The sequence below is a fragment of the Ammodytes marinus genome (genome assembly GCF_949987685.1).
Source record: "Ammodytes marinus genome assembly, chromosome: 7".
Taxonomy (NCBI): domain Eukaryota; kingdom Metazoa; phylum Chordata; class Actinopteri; order Uranoscopiformes; family Ammodytidae; genus Ammodytes; species Ammodytes marinus.
In genome coordinates this window covers 19,093,484-19,109,144 of record NC_137211.1, presented here as the reverse complement: position 1 = coordinate 19,109,144, position 15,661 = coordinate 19,093,484, and the positions used below count along the sequence as shown (strand labels likewise).

The following is a 15,661-nucleotide window of genomic DNA, read 5'->3' as shown; positions in this document are numbered from 1 at the left end:
ATGTGGCAACAGTAAGAAAAATATAAAATATCACATGGCTTACTCTTTATTAAAAGCACACGCCACAATGTGACACCAACGTGATGGGTCAGAATCCACAGTCCTTGCTCTCTTAAAAGTTCAGCAGCAGCTATGTGGGCCCTCAGAAATAAATCAACCAAATTAGGATGGTATTTTCAACAAAATGTCATTGTGTTCAGACAGACAACGTTTCCTTTCAGAGTTTCACCAGAGGGATAATAAAGGCCAAGGATTGTTTTTTTTTGTTGTGTGCTAGGTGTCATTTGGATTGGTAAAATCACGCTGCCAAGAACTCATATTAGTTTTGGCTGAACGTTAAAAATCATTTTTGTACACAAAATGAAGACATTGCAGTAGAACAAAGGGACATTTACAGAGACTGGTAAATTGTTGAATGTAGGCCAGGCCTACATAGAGGCATGCTTGTATGGGGACTTGAGAAAAATCTGAACCTATCATAGAAACATATTTGAATCCAAAACTGGAGTAACAGGAAAACCACATCAAGTTTCCTCCTGCTTTCAAACACTCGCCCAATGACCATTTCCGAAGGTGCTTTGTCTTAAAGCAACAAGGACCTGTAAAATATCACCTGTTCCGTGTTTAGATTAAGAAAATGTTAACCAAACTTGGAGGAAGAGTGACAAGAATGCAGAAGTGAGAGTATTGTGTAGTGTTTCCTTGCATTGTGTTGATGTAGAAATGCACGTTGTCTGTGTGAAGATATAGGCCTAAACTTGCTCTGGGGTCACTAACTTCCTTTCCCTTCAGATAACAGAGTTGAAGAGACACCAGAGCTTTTTTAGGGGTTGCATACAACAAAATGCAGGTGCTGAGCCATACCTCCAGCTGGCATATGTGCTCAAAATACTACAAGTTTTTTTTTTAAGATTATCGCAACAATCACAATGTTCACCTTAATACAATACTGTGGATAGCCATACAATTTTACTTTTGTCTAAAGGTCCGGATAAAATGAAAGATTATGATCTGTCATGAACTCGATCTTTTCTTGTTTTTTCAGAGTTAAGAAATTAATAAATAATCATTTATGTCAAACAAATGAATGTGAAACTGAATCATTAATGTTTTATGCATGAAGATTTCATGACGTTCAGTAAAAGCAACATATGTTGAAGTGTGACAGCAATATCAATAAGGCATATACGTAGGTACTTACTGGGTTTGATAACATACTGTTAATTAAACAAACTTATTTTGAAATGGAAGCAGCCTTTTTTTAGAAGGCCCATCAACAATCCAGACTGTAGAAAGGTGTAGTAAGTTCCGGGTGATGACAGAGGTGCCTTTGTTTGCGTAAAATGTGTGATACAGCTGAACAAGTTCCAGCTGACCTCCAAACTGCCAGACTTGCAGCAGCGAGGAAACAAAGCACAATATAAGACTCAACCTGTTCACCCTTTGTTAAGCATATCGAAAACATCTCCCGGAAGGACATTTCCAAATTTCAGCTCCCCAGAACTCAACCCTCATGTACTCATAATAAGATTTAGATAAAGAAAACAGTGCACAGGCAAAATAAGGAGTTATAAGAAGTCTGACACAAATCAGTCATCATCAGCGACCATAGCTGATTTAATTCCTTTATTTAGTCTCTAACCAAGTTAAAGAGAAATAATCAAGACCTCTCTCACATATGGTAAACATGAAGCTGGAGCAGCTGGTTGGCTAAGCTCAGCACAAAGGCTTGGAACCAGTTCACCTGGCTACTTTCTGTCTAAAGGTAACTGGTAACTCTCCTGAGAGAATACACATAGGCTACTCATGCTATGGCACTGTTTCTTTTTCCCAGATCATGGTGCAGGGGAGATGTAATCAAGGCTAAACTGGATGAATAACCAGGCAACCCCAAACAAACCCATGTAAATCGTCTTTAGTTTCTTATTTGGTTTGACACAAACGGGTTTAACATTTGCACCTGGCAACTGGAGGCGAGGCATAAGCTAGTCTATATAGGGGAAGGTGGGGTGATTTGTGCAACTTTTTACTCAAAGTGATTTTAAAGTGAGGCCTTGACAGTTATGTCTCCAACTCAAATATGTACATATATTTCAGGATGTTGTGCATCCCTGGCAATAAAAACTTTGGATCTGGAATAAACTGTTTAAGAAATATAGCTTTCGGAAAAAAAGTTGTCTTGTCGCACAAATCACCCCACGTAGTGGGGTGATTTGTGCGTCATTGTGTCACAATGACAAAGTCACCATCATCATCTTTCTGGCCATCTGAACTCTCATCAGTGGTGTCGTTAAGTGGAATTGAGATGTCACTCTCTTCTGAGCTACTGTAGACAATCACTTTCTTTTGGTGACCAGCGTATACAGCCATGCCACTGGCACAACTCTCAGAAATGTACTTTGCACTAGTTGCTCCGTGCTTGTGGAACCAACTGCCACCTGACAAATGTGATTCCCCCTACATTTCTGCCTTTAAATCAAGGCTCAAAACCCATATGTACACCCTGGTGTTTCCTCCCCATTAACCTCTGCACTACTTACTTACCTCTGCACTACTATCTGTGTTTATGTGGATGTATGGGCTTTACGTCTTTTATTTTGGTTATTGTTATTTTACCTTCATTGTTTACCTACTGAATGCACTATGTACAGCACTTTGGACAGTGCAAACTGTCATAAATGTGCTTTTATAAATACATTTTACTTACTTACTTACTTATAACTCACCCAGGCCCTTGCGCACAAATCACCCCATCCCCAGAATTTTGGATAATAGGCATGATGCAGCAATTTAGGGTTGACATTGTGCTAACTATATAGACTCAAAGTGTAGCATACCAAAGCACTAAAACATGTGTCAAATGTTTTCAAACGTGTCTATAATTGTTCAGACACAATAATCAAAAAACCTTGATCATGGAAATTTTACTTTGAAAGGCAAAACACAGTTTTTTTAGCTTAAATGTGCTTATATCTTATTCCTTGTGTCTCCCTTCTTTACAGGATGAGTCAAATGGATGTCTCTTCTTAAATATGTGGTCACATTTCCAATTTCTTCCACGGTTTTCTAGAAACAAGGGGTTTTGCAACTTCCAAAATGCACAAATCACCCCACCTTCCCCTATAGTGTAAAAGCAAGGTAGAAAGCAGGGGGTCATCTGACCCTCACCTCTGACACCCACCACATGTCGCTGTGATGGTTTTTGCAATGCTTTGTAGTAGGCCTAAGCAAGTAGGCCTTAGTGTTGTTGTAGCCTAGGCGTAATGAACCGACTCTTTATTGGAAGAGTGAGTCAATGGCAAAATATAACATAAGCATGCAGAGGGAAAATACTGCTCTGACAAGAGCTTGGACCTAATTGATTTCTTGTTTAAACTTGCTTCTTTGACTCACAGGAGTATATCTTAATATTTCCTCCACCACTGACCTTTTTATAAAAGCTGTAAAAGACTTATTTAACAAATGTGTTTTTTTTTAACTTTTTAGTTATCAGTTTGTGAAGACATAACCACAAACGCACATACATGTAGTGTGTATAGAAAATAGGAAAACAAATAAGAATATAAAAAATAATAGCCTAGTAACCAGGGGGCAAAACCTCCTTCTTTTTTTTAAACATTCATGGAATGTTGTAAAAGGTTGCTCACCAGAAATGATATCTAGGACCTTCAAGGATCACAACCTGGCTGGACAACCTAGTCAACAACCTACTGGAAAGCTATGGGGTGGACATGGCAATTCGAAGCCACGGTGTAAGGCGGGGGTAAAATTGAAAATGTTTAACTTATATATCATCATGAAACTTTGCCAGTTGATTACAGACATTAAAACAATGATTTTTTTGTCTTGAAGTACATTTTTTATTTTTATTTTTTAATATAGATACATGCAATGTGGCATATTTCACTAATTATGCACACATTCTTTAAAAAACAAAAATCTAGATGTTGGATAAAGCCATGCATAGTTAAAATCTTTATTGCATTTTTACAACATATTAGTGTCCAAACAGAACACATTTGGATTACAGCTTTTTTTCATTTTATAAATAAAAAAGACTATGTATAAGTCTTAAAAATGCATTGTCATCATGATTTGAAGAAGAAAATGTCTCATAAATCAGACAATGAACGACATATGATGAAAATCCTTCTGTAATAACCTTCAGAATAGTGCTAGGAATAATTATTGAAAGTTTAGTTCATGTAAGGGCTTTAGAAGTTGAGATGTTTGGTTCAAAGGATTGAAATGGGGTGGAAATGGCAATTCGTAGCCACGGTGTAAGGCAGGGGTAGAATTGAAAATGTTTAACTAATAGATCATCATGAAACTTTGCCAGTTGATTACAGACATTAAAACAATTATTTTAGTCTTGAAGTTTATTTTTAATTTATTTTTTAATAAACATGCAATGTGGCATATTTCACTAATTATGCACACATTCTTTAAAAAAACAAAAATCTAGATGTTGGATAAAGCCATGCATAGTTAAAATCTTTATTGCATTTTTACAACATATTAGTGTCCAAACAGAACACATTTGGAATAAAGCCTTTTTTCATTTTATAAATCAAAAAATACTATGTACAGGTCTTAAAAATGCATTGTCATCATGATTTGAAGAAGAAAATGTCTCATAAATCAGACAATGAACGACATGTGATGAAAATCCTTCTGTAATAACCTTCAGAATAGTGCTAGGAATAATTATTGAAAGTTTAGTTCATGTAAGGGCTTTAGAAGTTGAGCTTTTTTGGTTCAGAGTAGGCCTATTGAAAAGAAACTATCAAACTATGTCTATCTAACCACTATCAAATCAAAATTATCACACAATTTCTCACAAAGTTAAAATCTTTATTGCATTTTTACAACATGTTAATGTCCAAACCGAACAGATTTGGAAAACAGCCTTTTTTCATTTGATAAATCAAAAAATTATATGTAGGTATACAGGTCTTAAAAATGCATTGTCATCATGATTTGAAGAAGAAAATGTCTCGTAAATCAGACAATGAACAAATCCTTCTGTAATAACCTTCAGAATATAGGGGAGAATGAGGAAATGTGAGACATTGGGTAATGTGAGACACCCCCTGTATCTAGGCAACGGAACACATTTTTGGTCATGTGCGCATTATGTTTTCAAGCCCCTCTTATTTCCCCTTGACCATGAATGATAGGATGTTTTTTTCACAAAAATATTTGTTTTGCATGTCAAAGTAAATTTTCTTGCTTTCAACTTAATCAACTGTTGTGCCAAAACAAATTAATTCAGGTAGAAAAACTTCTATCATAGGCTACATCCAACATATGAAACCATGTGATGATGCTAACTGAATATTAGCCTGAATTGCTAAGAGAGGTAGTTTTTTCTCAAATTGTGGCGGTGGGGTAAAGTGAGACAATTGCTGTGGGGTTAAGTGAGACAGTGTCTGTGCCCTCTTTTAACGAATCCATTATATTTAAGGTAGCAAGGAGACTAGTTTGAATAGAGACAATGCGGGCCAGAGGTGGGGGTTGAATGGTTGAAGGGGTGTCAGGGCATGGTTTGGCAGGGTATATATGTGGGGGAGAGGACCTTTAACATCAATAGACTAAATAATAGGCTATGTCTTTATTCAATGAATGATCCCAATCAAACAAATGAAGAAAAATATAAATCAAAGACTCAAAAGATGAGTCTAGTGTTCTGAGTCCCAGGCTGTTCTAGCTGGTTCTGACTGTCCTTTGCTCTGAACCCCAGACAATAGCTGGCTCTAAGGGTCCTGTGTTATGACCCCCCAGACTGTGTTTTAATCTAACTGGTTCTATCTGTCATTTGAATGTTAATTAAAACATTATGAATTATATGTTGTTTTTGATCAGTTACTTTCAAGTGTTTAGAAAAAAAAATTGCTTAATTGACCAAACCCCATGATTATGTTACTAGTCCGACATAAGTTCTGGAATATGTGGTTTTCAAGCTAGCTGTCAGGATTCTAACTGTTCTTCATATGTCCATGCCTGACGCCGACGGTCAGCCTGAGGACATCGCCGTTTCACCGCAGAGAGAGCGCAGCGCACCGGCTGAGAAGCCAGAGCACCGGAAAGCCGGGACATCAGAGACTGACTAAAGCAGCCTCAGGCTTTGACACAGAGTACCGGGCACGGCGGGCAGGTAACGTCAGAGACATTGAACGGTTTTCAATAGGGTCTAAAGGTGTCAACACTGTTTCTGAATGTGATACAGGGATTGAAAAACCTTATTATGTGTATGTAAGGGTAAATGAAAAACGGTTAAAAATGGAAGTAGACACAGGAACAGCCGTGTCTGTCATTTCAGAGCAACAAGCTAATGCCTACAAATTGTGTGCTAAGAACCTACAGTAAACACTCACTTAGCGTGAGAGGGAGTATTTCTGTTAAGGTAAAGTGTAATGGTAACATTTGCACACTCAACCTACTTGTGGTCAAAGGTAATGGTCCAGCTTTGTTGGGGAGGGACTGGATCAAAAAGCTAAAACTAGATTAGTCCTCTGTAAACAGAGTAGCACCTGAGAGTTTTGAGGACCTTTGTAACAGGTACTCAGAAGTGTTTCAGCCCACTCTAGGCAAGGTGACAGGGATGAGAGCTAAACATCATGTCATTGCACGGGCCATTCCAAGGTTTTGCAAACCACGATCTGTGCCTTATGCACTAATAAGGGACGCAGTCGAAGCCCAGTTAAACAAAATGGAGCCCGATGGGGTTATTACACCTGTTCATTTCAGTGAATGTGCTGCACCCACTGTAAATATCCCTAAAGTAGATCAAACAGTGAGAATCTGTGGGGACATAAAGTGTCTATTAACCCCTGGCTTGAAGTAGATCACTACCCCATACCAAAACCGCAGGATTTGTTCACAAAACTATCAGGAGGTGAAGGATTCACAAAGCTGGATTTATCACAAGCATACCAACAAGTAGAGCTAGAAGAGAGTTCTAAACAGTACTTGACCATAAACACACATAAAGGGCTGTACCGAGTAAACAGGCTGCCCTATGGTGTGGCCAGTGCACCTGCAATATTCCAAAAAATAATGGATCAAGTTCTGCAGGGCATAGATGGTGTTATCTGTTATTTAGATGACATTTTGATCACAGGCCAGGATTCAGAAACACACAAGAAAAACCTGGAAGAAGTGCTGAAAATACTAAAAAAAACACAACCTCAGGGTTAACAAAAATAAATGTGCCTACCCTTCTTTCAGCACAGTGTGTCATATTTGGGACATGTCATTGATGCAGAGGGAATTCACCCAATGCAAGAAAAATTTGAAGCTACTGCTAAGGCAGCCGTTCCCACAATACCACTGAGCTTAAGTCTTTCTTATCACTGCTGAGTTATTATGGAAAGTTCATTCCAAACCTTTCTACCATAATAGCACCTATGACAGGGTTACTGCAGAAAGATGTAAAGTGGGAGTGGACGCCAGAAGGCATTTGAGGGAGCTAAAAAACAGCTGATGTCTAACAGAGTCCTTGTTCATTACAACCCAGACCTGCCACTCATACTACACCAGTAGGGGTAGGTGCAGTGATCTCACACAAAATGCCGGACGGCAGTGAAAAACCAGTAGCTTTTGCGTCTCGGATGCTTACCAGTGCCGAGAAAAACTATTCACAGATAGAAAAAGAAGCACTTGGCTTGGTTTTTGGAGTAGTGAAATTTCATGAATACTTGTATGGTCGTAAGTTTACACTGGTAACGGACCACAAGCCATTACTGAAGATCTTAGGGGGTGACTGTGGCTCAGGTGGTAGAGCGGGACAGCTGATGATCAAAGGGTTGGAGGTTCGATCCCTGCCCTGCCACCTGTGTCATAGTTGTTGTGTCCTTGGGCAAGACACTTCACCCACCTTGCCTCGTGTGAATGTCGATAGTTAGCCTGCTATCGGTGTGTAAATGGGAACAGGTCTCCCTTGCAAAAGAGTTTTCGGACTCAATGGGATATACCTGTATAAATAAAGGTAAAAAAAAAAGGTCCAAAAACAGGGGTACCTCCCTTAGCTGCAGCTAGGATGCAGAGATGGTCCTTGATTTTAGCTGCATATACCTATGAGATACAGTACAAACGATCTGAAGATCATGGAAATGCGGATGCATTATCCAGACTACCAATAACCAACGACAATTTTCCCAGACCAAACCCAGTATTCAGAGTGTCTTATTTAGACAGTCTGCCTTTAACGTAGGGCTGCTCGATTATGGCAAAAATTATAATCACGATTATTTTGATTGATATTGTAATCACGGTTATTAAAGACCATAGGGATGCACCAAAATGAAAATTCAGCCAATTCTTTCAACATTACATAAACAAAACTCCCAATTGTGCTCCTCAAACATAGCCTACAACTAAAAAGCCACACAAAATAAATAATCAGTAAAACCTTCGAATCTAAGAGTAAAATTAATATTTTACTAGGGATGTGATTGTGAACCATTCATTGATTTGTACTTCGACTTATAAGAGGAGGTAGGCTATGAATCTACAAAAAGATCGACTTATTGCAAACCACTACATCCAGCAAAACTATTGAAGCATTACGAAACCTTTTTGCAGCATACGGTTTACCAAAAGAGGTGGTGTCAGATAATGGACCTCAATTTACGTCAGGTGAATTTGAGACATTCCTTAAAATGAATGCTGTTAAGCACATTAAAACTCCAGCTTATCATCCAGCCTCAAACGGATTGGCTGAAAGACTAGTCTAAAACTTGAAAAGGTCTTTAGCCAAGAACAGAGCAGTGGGTGGCATGACGTTGCAGCATTGTATCGCTAACTTCTTGTACGGCTACAGGAACATGCCACATACAACAACTAAAAAAACATCAGCAGAGCTGTTTCTTAAAAGACAGGTCCGTACTAGACTTTCTGTAGTGAAACCAGAAGTGTCTCCATCATTCCAGACAGGTAGTTTTCCAAAACAGTCAGAGATGAAGAAGAAAGTCAGATCTTTCTCTATGGGTCAGGCTGTGCTTGTTAAAAACTACAGGGGAGGAGAGAAGTGGTTAGATGGTGTAATAACTGATGTTTTGGGTCCTGTAACTTACTTGGTGTCTGTAAATGGGACATGTGTAAAAAGACATGTAAATCAGATGCTGGATGCAAAGAAAAAGAATGGCATTCCAGAAAAGACTATAAAGGAAACTGGGATTACCACATTGATCCTGGAGATGACATGAGTGACATTGACACTGTTCCTGCTGTCTGTGAGCAGATGCATGAGCACCACCAGAGCTCAATGGAGACTGAACGAGCTCGCGAAAACACTTCAAGTTCAGGATGCACGGAGCGCCCTAAAAGGAATGTGCTCCCTCCTCAGCGTTTGGACTTGTAAAAATAAAGAGACTTTTAAAAGAAAAGTCTCATGTTATAGAAATGCACTATTATTTGTACACAGGGAAGTTGTGGGAATGTACACACCTTGTGTGTACATTTATTTGTTTTGGTATTTTTTGTCCTAGAATAATTCTTGTTCAGAAGAAGGGTACAAAAGAAAAAGAAAATGTTCAGTTTAAAGCTACAGGGGAGGAGCTGTGGTGTTTGAATGGAAAACATGTTATATCCGGTTATGCCTGTAGGGGGCGCGATAGATTAGCCTATATGTAGCCTAACTGTGTAACCATGAGTTGCCAGAAGAAGCCAGTCTGTAAGAGAAACAGACATGTTCATTGTTGCTGTACGCCTGCTATTAAAGTAGCCACGTTTATGCTACATATTCTTCTCTGTCGTCTTTCACCATAAGTAGGCTATCCACTATAGTCTGTGACACAACAGGCTAGTGGAGCAGATAAGTGCTACAGTCTTTCGATGTGTGATAGCCTACAAGCGTGAAAATGGGCATGAGCAGTCTCCATTGGTCAAAACATGTTTATTGAAAAAACCCAATAGCCTAGGCTACATTTCTATTAGAAATTTTCAAATTCACAATTTCAAATGTCTCGGACAATTTTTTTTGTCAAGTGACCCATGGAGACGGATCTTGACAATTTTCACTTGTAGGCTATCATCAACCGAAAGATTCTGACGAAAATAAGCTCTAGCCACTCCACTAGTAGGCCTACATAGTATAGGCTATGAACATTTACAATGCATGCTTACAAATTTCATAGCCATGTTTTCCCTCGCGAGACAGCTAGCGTGGCCGGGGCTTGTTACCATGGTTACGCCTAAACCAAAAGTTGTGATTTATTTACAGACAGTCTCTCCGTGTCTCCCGTTTTCAGGCTTGGTTATCGAGGTGGAGGCTAACATTGCCAGACTATGGCTTTTTTCGGTTTAACACACTTGGGTTATCAAAACCCAATAGGCGAAAAAATGATCGTTAATCCTAGAGGACCGCCCAAAATACAGGGTAAGAGAAGCTGGACTTTAATAATTTAGCTGGCATTTGTCAGCAAGGATCAAAGAGCCAGCTGATAGCTCTGACAAAAATAACAATGAATGTATCCAAGCTATCAATAAAGTAGTGTATCTATCTATTCTTGGCATATCTATCTATCTATCTATCTATCTATCTATCTATCTATCTATCTATCTATCTATCTATCTATCTATCTATCTATCTATCTATCTATCTAGGCCTATCTATCTATCTATCTATCTATCTATCTATCTATCTATCTATCTATCTATCTATCTATCTATCTATCTATCTATCTATCTATCTATCTATCTATCTATCTATCTCTGTGTCTGTCTGTCTGTCTATTAACAAGTGATAGGGTAAAGTCAAGAGCAGGGTAAATAAAATATAATTGGCTGCTCTGAGCTAGCAACTTGTTTTTTTTTCAATGAGGAAGATTTTACATCCCACTAAGATTTTACCTATAGGTTATAATGTGTAACGTTAATATTTGTTTAGATTACATTCTCATTAGGTCTGAAACCAATGATTATTTTCCTGACTAGGCTAATAGTTTGATCTTAAAAATGTAAGTAAAGAGTTTAGAGTTAGTTTTAAGTTTAATGTAAGCAAAATAATGATCAGCCCATATACTCTTACAGATGTTGGGGTTAATAACAAAGAAGGACTGCCTACATCTATTCAAGAACACCAGGAACCCCTCAGATGTCTGGACACATGCAACTTTAAAAATCAGCCTCTTCCCTACAGCACTGACATACATCATGGGAGCCATGAGCGACACAGAGAGATGGTCAAACGGGCTCAAACACCCAGATGTGAGTAGAAAAATTGGCGTTAAGAGTCTGATGACCTTTGGATCCAAATCAAAAGTTGTATTCCTGGTGACAAGTCAAAAACATTAAAGGTGCAGTGTGTAATATGACATCATCAAGAAAGTTCTACAAAGTTCTAGAATGCAACGCTCCCTGGGTAACCCCAACCCTTTCGAATAATAACAGAAGCTACAGTGGCCTTCAAGGACAAGAACAATTCTAAATTTTAAACAATGCACCTGATGACATTCCAACTATGACACTTTCAAGATGGCGGCACTAGGCCTTGGTCCAAAATATGCTGAAATATGGACATATATGAGACCCTTTCTAAGGGAAAAAATAATAATAAAAAAAAAAATGTTCAGCTATTATGCACTAAATTAAATGTACTTATGGCTATTATAATTACTTTCTACAATATCTGCTTGGAAATAAAACACAAAATTCTACACACTGCAGGTTTAAACTGAGAAAAAATGAAATAAAGATTGGTCTCTGTCTCCTATCTTCTCCAGCCCCTAAACAGCTGTACACCATGCCCCTAACGGACAGCCAGCAGTACGGGTGGATGGTGTCCCAGAGTCCAGAACCATGGACCCGAGTCAAACGGTTTCCCCGAAAGAACAGTGAAATGACAAGGTAGGTAACATTTACAAATGACAAATCTGATATTTCTTTTTCTTTTTTGACATATTATCTCTATAATATTTTGGGAGTGTAATCAACCTGTTGCTTTTACAGGTTTGTTAATGAAATGTCAGTGACAGACCGGCAGTTCATCCTGTACTGACAGCCCCCGTTCTTTCTTCTTCAGCTATTAAAAACACACAAACACACATACATACACATGTTTGTGCTTCTATCTTTTTTGAGGACTCTCAATGACATAATGCATGACCCTATCCCCCTAACCCTAACCCTACCTCACACTTTAGCCCTAACCATCGCATCTAAATGCCCTACCCCAACCCTTACACAAACTGCACCCTTAACCTTATCCCAAACTGGACCATGTTTTAACCCACAAACAGCGCTTTGAAGGTCTGTTCCAAAGTGAGGCCTGGCCAAAATGACCACACTTGTCCTCACTCTTGAAATTCACAGTCCTCACAAGCTAGATTGTGTGAATGTTTGACATTAAACTGATAGCTGATCCACACTTTGACAATGTTCATGCTTCTTTTTGGATTCCTTCACTGATGTTCTTCTGTTAAATGTTTTCTTAAAATAATGTTAGCTTGTGTCATTGCTACCAAATCCTTTTTAGCTCATGTTTTGTAGAGGGAGTCTGAAGGTGTAAGACAAAACACTGTACACAAAACACGTAAGGCAATACTTTTAGTGTTAAACAAGCAAAAGTCTAATTTTTCCAAATAATTAAAAACTAATTACTGCAGTGCATTCATATATAAGTTCACACCAGAGTCCACACCTGCAGGTTCAATCAAAGGCATTATTGGTGTGGTCAATAGAGATACAGGGAGTATACTGCCCTCTAGTGAATACACTACAGCAATATGAGTTTATATTGCTTCCAGATTTCCAGTCAAGCAACTGCAGTGGTTGACACTAACGGTTGCCCGCTTGCCCGGGGCAACTGAAAATAATGTCTGGGCAAGTTGAGATTGCTTTTTGGTTGCCCGAACGGGCAAGTGGATTTTAAAGGGTTTGTCTGTAGTCTAGGCTATGTATTCATGTGTTTTACAGTCTGCAAAACATTTTTTTTCCCGCTAACTCACACAAAATAGATCGGCTATATTCACAATTGAGCAGCTGCAGCCAGCAGCATCACGGTCGCTCTTTCGCACTCAATCTCTCTATCTCTCTCTCTCTCTCTCTCTCTCACACACACACACACACACACACACACACACACACACACTACACACACAGCCTGTGTGCGCGCAGTTTCGCTGTCTACGTTCCGAAAGCCGGCTCTATCCTACGGACTTGGTTCCGCTATATTCAAAACCCAGAAATCAATAACGTTTGAGCTTATTGATACCGCTATGGAGTCCAGTAGGCTACGTCACATTATGTAATTTTAAATATCGAGTCGGGTCATCTTCATCTAGCCTAATTAGGCCTACTTCAGTGTATTATTCCATCACTCGACCGCATCATGGACTGTAAAAGTGTTCTACCTTCGACTGTCTTGAAGAAACTCCTTCAACCCGCTCCATCTCCCAAAAAAATAAAAAACTCTTGTCTGCTGAGCCGCTGCAGACGGGCTCGGCACCGTCTCATCATTCATTCAATGCAGCGGTGATCAACAAACGAGAGACTCTGTAGCAAGTCCCGCAGTTAAAAAATCTGATAGTTTTTAAATCCATATTAAAATCTGCAGGATAAGACCTAGTTAGCTAAAAAAAATCCCTAACGATTCAAATGTGATGTGTTCAGGTCGGCTCGGTAAAATGATTATTAGGCAAAGGTCAATAAAATGACATCATGATGTGTTCAAATGTAACATCAAGAAAATAAGAAATTTGAGTTTTTCGCGGGAAGCTTGAATAATAGCCTACAGTTTGGGTAAAACACTTGTTTTCCCAGCAATATTAACTAAATAGTAGGCCTAAATATGGAATTATGACCTGCTTAAAGTCCTATCCTTAACTCTGCTCATCTTATAAGCAATTAAAGCAATAATACCAGTTCTCTTTAAACAAAATAATAGAAAAGTATCGATAAAGATTTGGATTGTGGAGTCTTTATAATGGTATCAATATGAATAGAAATTAATGATCCCCCTCCCTACTTACAGTGTAACTGGGCAATAGCTTTAACATGGTGGACTTTAATCATTTTATGGCACACGATCACTTTTTGGCACAATGTGACTGTTTTAAATAAGTAAAATAAGTTAAATTTTTCTGAGGAAGCTAACATTCAGCTTGACTCTGAGCTAGACTGAGTTTTCTGAGCCCCTGGGCAAGGTGCATGGCAAAAAGAGGTCCTTTCACGATGCTGCAGCAGGACCAAGCGCTTGGTGTTGTGTGATGTCATGATATCTAGGCTTATATGAATTGTTGTTCGTTTTATGTGGTCAGGATGAGACAAGTAAGCAGTGTTTGCATTTAAGAGATACGGTTCGCTAAAATTTATAATTTAATTAGCCTATACTGTACATATCATTGTTTAACAGTTTTTTTGTTTTCTTTTGGGCAAGTGAACACAACATTCGGGCAAGTAAAACATTACCTGTACTTGCCCTATGGGCAAGTGCATTTGAAACCTTAGTGTCAACCCCTGAACTGGACTATGTGAAGTCCCCTACCTGATGCGCAGGAAATTAGAAACAATAACAGTATTTTTCTTTTCGGGTTCCCTTTTTATTTATTTATTATGAAACTGCCATCGCAATTTAAACTTGACCTGAAAGCACCAAAAGCAACTGGAAACCAATGGCACATTACAGTTTTTCTCAGTCGCTTTGGTGCTTTTCTCGCATCACTATTAACATTTGCACAGCAGTTAGTGCATTTCTCAAAACAATTAGTGCAAACTGCAAAACCTAGTGGATAACCTGCAAAAGTATGTCACTTGCTCAAAATGGATAGTCTATTCCTCAAAAGCAAGTATTCATGTCAATGAAACTGCCAGTGTCATCAAAATGAGAAGTCTTGACACCATCTTTTATGAACAAGATAGTCAAATGGCTTTGTCATGTTTTCATTATGACAGTTTATTCTCGAGAAAAATAGTCGCCTCTCAGCTCCATTCCCACCTATCCCACCACAATCTGTATGAACACTTCCAATCCGGTTTCCGCCCCCTCCACAGTACTGAAACAGGTTAAGAGTCTGGGTGTCATCCTCGATAGCACACTGTCTTTTCAATCACACATAAACAATATCACCCGCACTGCCTATTTCCACCTCCGCAATATCAACCGTCTCCGGCCCTCCCTCACCCCTCACTCCACTGCCATCCTGGTCCACAGTCTAGTCACCTCAAGACTAGACTACTGCAACTCCCTCCTCTTCGGTCTCCCCCAAAAAACCCTCCATAAACTACAACTGGTCCAAAACTCCGCAGCAAGAATCATCACCAGAACCCCATCCTCTCACCACATCACCCCTGTCCTGCACCAGCTTCATTGGCTCCCGGTTCACTTCCGCATTCAATTCAAGGTCCTCCTCTATACCTTCAAAGCCATCCATAACATTGCCCCCCCATACCTAACAGACCTTATCAAAATTGCCACTCCCTCCCGTGCACTCCGCTCCTCCTCCTCCTCTGTTCACCTCACTGTCCCCTCTGCCCGTCTCAAGACGATGGGGAGCAGAGCCTTCAGCCGCTCTGCTCCCCTGCTCTGGAATGCACTACCCCTGACATCCGCAACACTGAATCCATAACCCAGTTCAAATCCAAACTCAAAACCCACCTTTTTAAATCTGCATACCCCCCCTGATCCTGCCTTCCTCATCACCTCACCACCCTATTGTGT

The 15,661-nt window shown here is 39.3% G+C and overlaps 1 protein-coding gene across 1 annotated transcript; it reads left to right on the top strand.

Moving 5' to 3' along the window:
- Positions 1-10,290: 10,290 nt before the first annotated feature.
- Positions 10,291-12,001, top strand: spmip11 (sperm microtubule inner protein 11; the record flags this gene model as incomplete). The annotated part of the gene is made up of 4 exons (XM_080030718.1): positions 10,291-10,381; positions 11,035-11,211; positions 11,727-11,850; positions 11,953-12,001. The coding sequence occupies 4 exons, from the start codon at positions 10,291-10,293 to the stop codon at positions 11,999-12,001; spliced, it is 441 nt and encodes a 146-aa protein (XP_079886844.1).
- Between the last annotated feature and the right edge of the window lie 3,660 nt (positions 12,002-15,661).